This window comes from Amphiura filiformis, chromosome 2, assembly GCF_039555335.1.
Source record: "Amphiura filiformis chromosome 2, Afil_fr2py, whole genome shotgun sequence".
Taxonomy (NCBI): domain Eukaryota; kingdom Metazoa; phylum Echinodermata; class Ophiuroidea; order Amphilepidida; family Amphiuridae; genus Amphiura; species Amphiura filiformis.
In genome coordinates, this window is record NC_092629.1 from 72,131,114 (window position 1) to 72,140,822 (window position 9,709).

At 35.2% G+C, this 9,709-nt stretch overlaps 1 protein-coding gene across 1 annotated transcript; it reads left to right on the forward strand.

The window, feature by feature from the left end:
- The first annotated feature begins 208 nt into the window (after positions 1-208).
- LOC140146580 (MIP18 family protein galla-2-like) lies at positions 209-9,153 on the forward strand. The gene is made up of 5 exons (XM_072168450.1): positions 209-403; positions 5,324-5,403; positions 5,830-5,955; positions 6,329-6,374; positions 7,387-9,153. The coding sequence occupies exons 1-5, from the start codon at positions 277-279 to the stop codon at positions 7,479-7,481; spliced, it is 474 nt and encodes a 157-aa protein (XP_072024551.1). The 5' UTR covers positions 209-276; the 3' UTR covers positions 7,482-9,153.
- Positions 9,154-9,709: the final 556 nt, after the last annotated feature.

Below are 9,709 nucleotides of genomic sequence, written 5' to 3' on the forward strand. Positions count from 1 at the left end.
ATAGATTCATATATTTTATGTTCACAAAATTGCATTATTTAAAAAATATATGATTGTATTTAATTCTATAAAAAATATGGGAATAATAATATATAAAATGATAAATTGTGCAAAAAAAGAACATTATCATATGTTTCTAAAGTATAAAAAAATTTATGTATAAACCATTGCAAAATAAAACTACCCAAAATCACAGTCATGACAGTGTCACTGCATAGCTAGAAGTAACATTGTGCACATTATTTTACAAGCAAATATTAATATTTTTCATTTGCCATGTCTGATTCAGACAGATTAGAGAACGTGAATCCCACAGTTCATGGTCGACTGAAGGACAGACACGTGATCCCAGATGAAGAGGATGATGACGTGGTGGACAAAATTGATGCAAGAGAAGTTTTTGATATCCTTTTTCTCGAGTTCATGAGTTGATGAAAAGCTTTATTTTAATTTTTAATACAAAATTACATTTGAATGAACCATACCTCGGAATGTGGGCATGTTGCCTGTGGGGGGTCAACGCTATTGTCAGGTTTGTGTGAGCGAACTGATCAAAAAGCGCAAGCGTACACAAAAGAAACTATGCGCGTAAGATGAGCCATGTAATTCACACACCGACATCGCCTGGCTAATAATTACTTTGTCAGCAGAGATACTAAAATAAATACCCGGGATCGATACACATGAATTTGCTATGCACGAGTTTGATAATGAGAAGAAAATCTTTGGATACCGCACCAGCCAGGATAGAAAATGATGAATATCTCCGTAAATGATTTCAGTATAAAGTGGTTCCTTGCACTTGAATATATATTTTGAACAGATATGATAGTCGTTAGCTTGCGTCTTGAGAAAGTAGCTTGCGTCTTGAGTCAAAAACTGACAATAATTCTGATTTATGTGCCAAATTATATAGCGCAGTGTATACATGTAGGCCAATCTAAATTCTAAAAGCATATGACCTATTATGGCGTACCATGCTGGACTCAAACACAGCGAGGTCAGTCACCGAGCTAATCGGGGCTATTATCAGTAGCCTTAGTCAGATGTCCTTCGGCCCATTATGCGACTCAAATTTACTATTAAACAGGTTGATACAAAATGGCCATTGGGGCGGTGGATTGAACCTACCATGGCGATTTCTGCCATGAAGATATCGGGGCGATGACACTGTGCGGCATCGGCTGAATTCAAGTATAGGGCACAGGCATTAACATTCCAATCTATGTGTTTATGGAATGAACACAGCTGCCATCAGCATGACGATTCATGAATGGATTTGTCCCGTACTAGATGACTGTGCGTAAGGCCCTTCACAATTAATTCTTAGTTTCCTGTTTCATGGTTGAAAACCAGGGATGAGGCGACTTTTAATTATTAATTATTAATTATCTTTTATTTTCTTTATTTGAAAATAAGTGGTCGCAACCTACATCAAGCCATTTTGACAAGGAGCATGCATTTAATTATTTTACTACTATGTTTGATTTTATACATAAGTAATGGTACAATTAGGTATAACTATGTTTATTCATCATTATAGATGATATGATCAAAGTCAGAAAGTAGCAAATGGTAGTCATTAAAAGTTATTTTTAAAGAGAAAATCCGAAATATAAATAAAATAATTAAATATTTTGCAATTCTCTACTTTGGACGCGGGCGGGAAACAGGAAACTAAGAATCAATTGTAATTGGCCTAATGCGTACATTGTATAACGTGGATTAATCCAATCCAATTCACTTGTGATGGCAGCCCTGACGATTTTCATAAACTTGCAAAGTTTGTTCGGTTTCAATCGGCGAAAAAACAAGACTTGTAAAATAAGTTGTACCGTAGGCCTATTCATTCCAATGAGCGCCCATGCCCCAATAAGCGCTCACCCAGGGTATTTTCAATTTGCTAAAGGGTACCATTAATGTTGAAGTGAGAGATAGACGTCGATACAGTGAAATAGCTGGAGGACTACAAGTCCTGTGTAAACTTGCAATACATTTTCTGCATCAAAAAAACTACTAGAACGTCTCAGGACCCTTATAACCTACATGTACGTCAATTAGTCAAAGTCTAATAAACCCCCCTTACGAAAAAATTAGGTAAACCAGGTAAAAAATAAGCGTCCATGCAAAATGATTTTGTTAAGCGCCCTGGGCGCTTATGAATACGGTACGGTATAATGTATTTTAAACTTTGTGTATTGATACAAATAGAATATGGTCATTTTCACAGTAAAGGGTGTAACTTTTGATTTTTTAGGGTCAAAATTTCAAACCACTTAAATATGTTTCTGTTTACTGTAATCATGCATAGAAGCAACTCAAATTCCAGTAAAATAATGTTTCAAGGCTTAAACCTTTTGATTTCTGATAAAAAAATGGACATTTCCATAACATTTTGGTTAAAATCTAAGAAAAAATGTATTTTACATAAGCTCAGAAAATTATGACATGACAGCTGGAATACATGTGAAATCCCATTCCAAAGTAAGTCAACAGATATAAGTTAAATTTTATACCATGTTTTGCTATGTTTGTAATTGCAATTTTGAAAATTTTTAACATCAAGGGTCATTTGCAATGGAAATTTCCCAATCTTAAACATATTTTTTAAGTTTTAATTGGGTTCCTAAAATAATTTGAATGTCTAACTTCATGTACAAATACTACTTGATGAAAGGAACCTCCCAGCCAAGTTTCACAGAAATTGGAGTTATTTTTAGAATTGGCAATTCAAGCGATTTGTGTTTCGGAGGCTTCAGTTAACAACACAGGTGATCATAAAAGTAAAATATTTGGCTAACTACTACAAGTTGACATGAAAAAATAGGTAAAAATATCACAATTACCAATTTTCATGCTTTGCTTCTAAGTATTGAATTTCAGTTGTGACAAAAATTAAATTATCACAGCAAGTCATTTTATTGTTTGGAGGCTTCATGTTAACAATGTTTAAACATTGCAGAAGTATTTTTTTTGAAAACAACACTGTTGGGATCATCTAAGCTGTTATTTTCTTGTGTGTATTGAATCAATGATTCTATGTGGCAGATATTGTAGATTTATAGCATGTTAACTTTTTCACCCATTTGTTAAGTATGGTGTTTTTTGCATGTGAAGCCTCCGAAACAGGCTTTTTGGGTATCAGTATATTTTTCAAACATTAACCATAACATCAACAATTTTTTCATTTATGACATTCTGCACATATCAAGTAACAATTACAATGCAGATATCAGTATGAAACACCAATTTAGATATGCATAGATGATAATTAATCTTATTGTTGTTTCGGAGGCTTCATTTGTTTCGGAGGCTTCAATTGTTAACGGAAAGTTTGTATTGGGTCCCATTTTCAAACGGTGATATATATCTCCACAATTTAAAAAGAAGTGATTTGAAGATCTACTTTGCTACATTTTGATAAATAGATTGGATGAGCTCTTTTATTTATATTTGCCCAAGCTTGCTGAACAGTTTGTTTCGGAGGCTTCAAAAAAGTTAACGGAAAAACGGCTCTTTGAAGTCAAGATTTTATAAAAATTTTGAAAGCTTGCAAATCGACTAATTTTTGTTACCCATTTCAAGTTAAGATATCAACTGTTATGAATCAAGAAGAAGTGAAGAAATAACCAAGAATTATGAACCAAAGTTATACCCACAAAGTTTGTTAACAATTGTTAACGGAAAATGAAGCCTCGAAACGACAAATCTCAAGTCCGATTCTCAAAAATACAGGGCTGTTCACAATTAAATCTAATGTGGCAGTGTTTACTGAACATATGACCGTACTTTCAGGATAAGAAAAATTATCCATGAACTAACTGAAGAAAACGCAGGTTTTTACAAAAATGTTACTGTTTTTTATAGTTTTTCAAAATGGCAATATTAGGTACATTTAAGCCTGCTAAAACTGAACGCAGTAACTCCTGAAGATGATTATGCTACCCAAGGTAGCTGCTAACTAGATGATTTATGTGGCCAAAAATCATGGAATTCTGTGGCTTTATTAGAAAACTACGGATCAAAATGTTAAAAATCCAAAGTTACACCCTTTACCGTGAAAATGACCATATAGCATACACACAGTTGGGAGCAGCACTAAACGCTAGTTGTGTTTTCATGCATGGTTGGTGCATGCGCTACATGTAAATGTGAATCGATGCCAGTGTAAGGTCGGACTTTCAACTTGATTGACACACGCAGTAACAAAAACCAAATAATTTGGTGAGGGAGGCCCAATAATTATTATGTTATTTTGTTACAGATTGACCACTCATTTCTGTATAAAATTGCAAACTTACATGTAGGCTTTATGGGGTATGACCGTTTGGAGAGTAGGCCTACTTTTTCTTGTGGGAAATGAGAGCATGTCAGACATACCAAGTTGCATTCTGAATACGAAGAATGTCCTTCTGATATCAAGTAATTTTGATTTTTTGAAATTCGCCATACATTTTATGGCAAATGACTAAAAATTGATATTTTTGATATTAAACAGTCCTCAAAGTAAACTTTATAAATGATACACGTACTTAAAGGATTTTTCCCCAAAACACCCAAAAAATTGGGTGTTTTGGGGAGAAAAATGTATTCAATTTGAAGGTCAAAATTTTCAATTGATCATCGGCATTTCATCCCAGCTGTATACATTTGAAGTAGGCCTACATATCATTAAATTTAGAATGTTTACTTCGAGGACTGTCATATATATCAAAAATTTAAAAAATATCAAATTTTTTATAATTTGTCATAAAATTTGTATTATCGCGAATTTCAAAAAAATTATTTGATATCAGAAATTAGACATTCCTCGTATTCAGAATTCAATTCGATATGTCTGATGTGCTCTAATGTCCCACAAAAAATACTGTCGAAACTTCATACCAGAGCCCTTTATTGTCAACATTAAGGGGGGGGGGGGTCATCAAGTATATGACTTTAAAAAGACCTGTATATTCAACTTCAAAAAAAGGGGGCCTATTGACAGGCGCAGGCGTATACTGTCACTCCCAGGCTGTCACTTCTAATGTTGAGTCCCCCCCAGGTTATTGCTTCACAACAATTTCAGACACAAAGTATAAAAAGGGAGCAAATAAGAATTGATTTGAAAATCTCCAAATTTGGTGAGGGCAGGGACGATATACATGTATTTGTTTACTTTACTTGGTCTTAAAGATCCTGGCTAAGTTTGAATGTTTAAAAACTTAAAGTTATTATCAGTGTAAATGTTTTTAATGTCTGTTTAGTTTAGTTTCAGACAGCTTTACACAGGTATTGACTCATTCAAGAAATTATCTGTTATAAGCCTTAACACTGTAATTACATCTGATAAGAAATATCAATGATCCTGAACATCCTTTGACCTTAGAAGAACTCAATGTGGTGGAGCACGCTCAAGTGGAGGTAAGTTTAGGCTATTTCAGTTGAAATCCATAGTGACGCCTCCTATGGAAAACATGACCTTACACAAATGTATATGGGGTCAGAATTTCGTTTTGCAGTGCAAGAATCTTGATTCTTGCAGAATAAATTTGCGAGAATCATTTGATTCTTGCAAATTAACTTCTGTGTAAACTACAATTTTAAGTTTGCAAGAATCAACTAGGATTCACACAAATCTGTTTACGAGAATGTTCATGGCTCTGAAGTTCTGAACAGTCTGTGCCCGAGCAAAGCTATTGGTAATTAGGATTGCCGTCCATCGTAGGGCTGGATAGCTCGGATGGTAAAACACTGGTCTTACAAACTAGAGGTTGCAAGTTTAAATCCCACATCAGCCAAAATGTTTTTGCTCAACTTTCTATTTTTGTTATTTGTCTTTTCATACAGGTTGATGATGATGCTAACTCAGTGCGTATTCTCTTCACACCTACTATCCCACATTGTAGTATGGCAACTCTTATAGGTTTGTCAATTAGAGTCAAATTAATAAGGGCCTTGCCATCAAGATTTAAGGTTAGTACCACATACACCACATAAGATATCTTATCATTCCCAGAATCCTTTGCAACATGATGCATCACCTGATTACATCAAATGACACTTCTGTTAATAGTACAGGTTTCCTTTGTTTTTACATGATGAGAATGGAGTGGCTTAATATGTGTTGATAGTCAAGAAAAGAACAATATTTTGCAAGATATCTGGATGTGATTTATATGTCACAAATCAGTACAGAAAGTTGAAACAGAAGAAATGTATTATGTGCCTCAAAGGCTCAAAATTATATCAAATATGACAAAAAGAAACCTCATTTTACCTCATTGCATCAAATTAATTTTTATTTATATTGTTTTACTAAAGTCCACATTTACTTTCCTTTTATCAGGTTGATGTTGAAATCTACCCTGGATCACATGTATCAGAATTGGCAGGTTAGTATTGTATACTTTGATCAGCTCTTAATTGGCGGGCCTTATAACATCGCGGATTAATATCAAAATATTTTATTTTGAGAAGCATCACAAATTATTAATTCAAGTCTGTCTACTTTCTTTAAAACACAAAAAACTAGGCCAGACAGGTCAATTAATAGTACTCATAATGTGGGTCTACTTTTCGGCGTAGTGGTAAAAGCCTAGCATTTCCCGCCTTTTAAGAGCTGATCAAACTATACTTACCTTATTGGGGTAAGGTATAAAGTAACTTGTGTTGACAGGCCTGAGTACCCATCTCTCCTTTTGAAGCGATTTGGCCAGACTCCTCAATGATGCTGCAGGGGAATCACTACACCTCCACTGTCTGTTACTTTCCACACATTGAATCAAGCCGGTACCCATTTATATACCTGGGGAGAGGCAAGAGGGGCGTAGGGCCTTGCCTCAGGACCGCGACACTCCGGCACTTGTTGGAAGACATCTAATACAGCAGACAGTACATATACAATGTGATTTTCTCATTTATAATTAGGATTACGTCATTGCCAGAGCTTGTTTATTTGTTCATTAGAATGATTGACAGCGCTTGGCGGACTTATTACTCTTTGTTTTGTGAGCGGTACAAAAAAGTGATTCTCTGATTAATTATAGGTCAAGGTAGGTCAATTCGGACCGTCTCTTCCTCAGACCTCTATGTAGGACTCTATGGTATCTTCTTATTACACGTTCGTAGTAAGACTTGGCCGGCGATGACGCTTGCGAATTCCCTGTCTTCAACTGCGGTATAGCATAGTATAGGCAGTTTGTAGAGAGTGTCTTATCTCATTATTATAGGATCTCTGCTTGCCTTAAGTGCAAAACATGTTGACACTGCAGGAATTATGAGTCAAAGTCTTAGACTGCTGTGACACTGTGCCCCTTATGATGGTAGTGTCCCAAATTTCCATGGGTCATGGACAGTCACATAATGAATAATTACTATTCTTTCATTCTTTTATTTTCCATACAGTAAACAAACAGCTTGCAGATAAAGAGAGGGTAGCAGCAGCATTAGAAAATGGACATTTACTTGAAGTAGTCAACCAATGCCTATCAAGGAAATGATTGCAGAAATAATAATGCAAATATATTGAACTCTGTTTTGGATGCTGTCACCTACAAATGTTGTTCTGATATACACTGTAAGCTGACCTTATATAACTTGTGAAGTGCCTTACACAATTTGCCATGATTGGGCAGCATAGATGGCAAATATGGCTCTGTGCCGTAAAGTGTTCACACGATTTGAATTCCCCGGTTTTCCCCAGTACAATGTATGTCATATGCATAAATTATTATAATATCATGGATCTGATTAGCTGATGCCAAGTTTTGAGACTGTTTGAATGTTAGATGAAAAACCAACCATATGTCGGGCTGTTCCACTGCATTCAAAATTTCAATCATGAGAAATGGTAAAAAAAAATGTCTCAGACGCGAACTAGTATCTTCAATTCCGACTTTTATTATAGTTATCTGTCATTTGTGATTACAACAGGGTATAAATCTCTTGTGGCGACAATAACAAAAAAGGCTTTGCATCGTAAAAAGTCAATAACATAACCCTCTATAGCCAATATACATTGTACTACAAAAGGAGTGGTTTATAGTTACCTGAGATTTTAGTATCCACTTTCTATGGTATGGTTCTATGAATCAAAATTTCAGTTGATTCCAAATTTGCTAGTTATGCATGATTATGTGTAGTATTACATATGCTCCATAGGCCTTTCTGTTGTAAGCTTGTTCTGTTAACAGAACAAAAATACTCGAATGTAAGTTCATACGTGCTGGTGATAAACAATTTCTAAAAGTTTAAACTGACATTCAGCACAAAAATCCAACTAACCTTGAATTTTCGCCAATGATCAACAAAGGGCAAGTCCATCACAACATCCTAGGACTTCTTCTGATGAAGATGTGTGTCACACATCGAAAATTCAAGGTTAGTTGGATTTTTGTGCTGAATGTCAATTTAATCTTTTAGAAAAAGAAAAAAATACAAATTGAAAGATATTTTTGCCAAGCGAATGAATCTGCAAGAACCTATTGTGCATGCAAACATGTAGCCAGACGTTTCTGATGGTATAAAAATCTGAACCCATCTTAGAAAAGGGGCTGTGGACAGGATCACAAAATGCACCTTTAATGATACACCTAATGCAATTGTATATGAAGTTAAAGGCAGCATCTGTATCATTTTAAGGATCTTTTCAGTGTCCAGAATTATTAGGTGGGAAGTATGTACTTGATCAAAAAACACAACTGTATTGTTAAGTTCTTAGCCCCACCCCACCCCCACAAAGAAACTCACTTTTTAATTGGACACTACTTCCAAGTCCATATTCTTTCTCCTTATGACTTAGGTATTATGTTTAATCATGCTAGTGACAGGATGCACAACTTCTAAGACCCCCCCCCAATACCTTTTAAAATAAGTCGAAAAATAGTTTACGAAATGTAAAAAGATATGTATAGCCCTATTTGTTTTACCCCTGTTGACCAAATTATAGCATCACACATCATTGTGTTCATTTAGGCCCCCGGGATCTACGCCTATGTCCATAGGTGTAAAACATAGAAGGCTACACATCTGTCTTTTTACAAGTTTGCATTTTGTCAAATATTTTTCGATTTATTTTAAAAAGTATTTAGGGGGAACTTTGAGCACCCTGTATATGACTGTATCTTGTTTAGTGTTGTACTATAAATATCAAAATAAAATATTTATATTGCATTTATTCAATTTCTTAAATGTGTATTACTATTAGTGTGTAATAATTATTGTCTATCATTAGGGCAATGCTGACTTGATCCACCACATACTGTCACCATATCTCTCTATTAGGCAACAAAAAACCAACAACTGTTCTATCGGACAGACCTTTAGGGTCGGTTGACTTTCACGGCTTGGAAATAGTCCTTCAAGACAGACTATCCTCGCCGTCAGGATATAGTCCTACGGACTACTTGGAGGGGGCGCATAATAGATGCTGCATTCGTCAATTCGCCCCCTGCTCCCTAAGATAGCACCCGGGTCACGTGCCCTCCCCTACACGTAGCTCCCGATGTAGCTATACACCACTGTTACCAAATGATAAAAAAAATCTGTAAATAAATTAGTATTTTTTTTGCAGTTTTTCCCTCGCACATTTGCACATGGTTTTTTTTCAGTCAAAATAAATCTCAGTACTTTTTGCACAAAACAGCTGATTTTACATGCACACAATTTGCTTCAAACTCTCTTGGGAAAAAAATGGCTGATTTTACATTTTTTCCGTCGCCTTTACGCA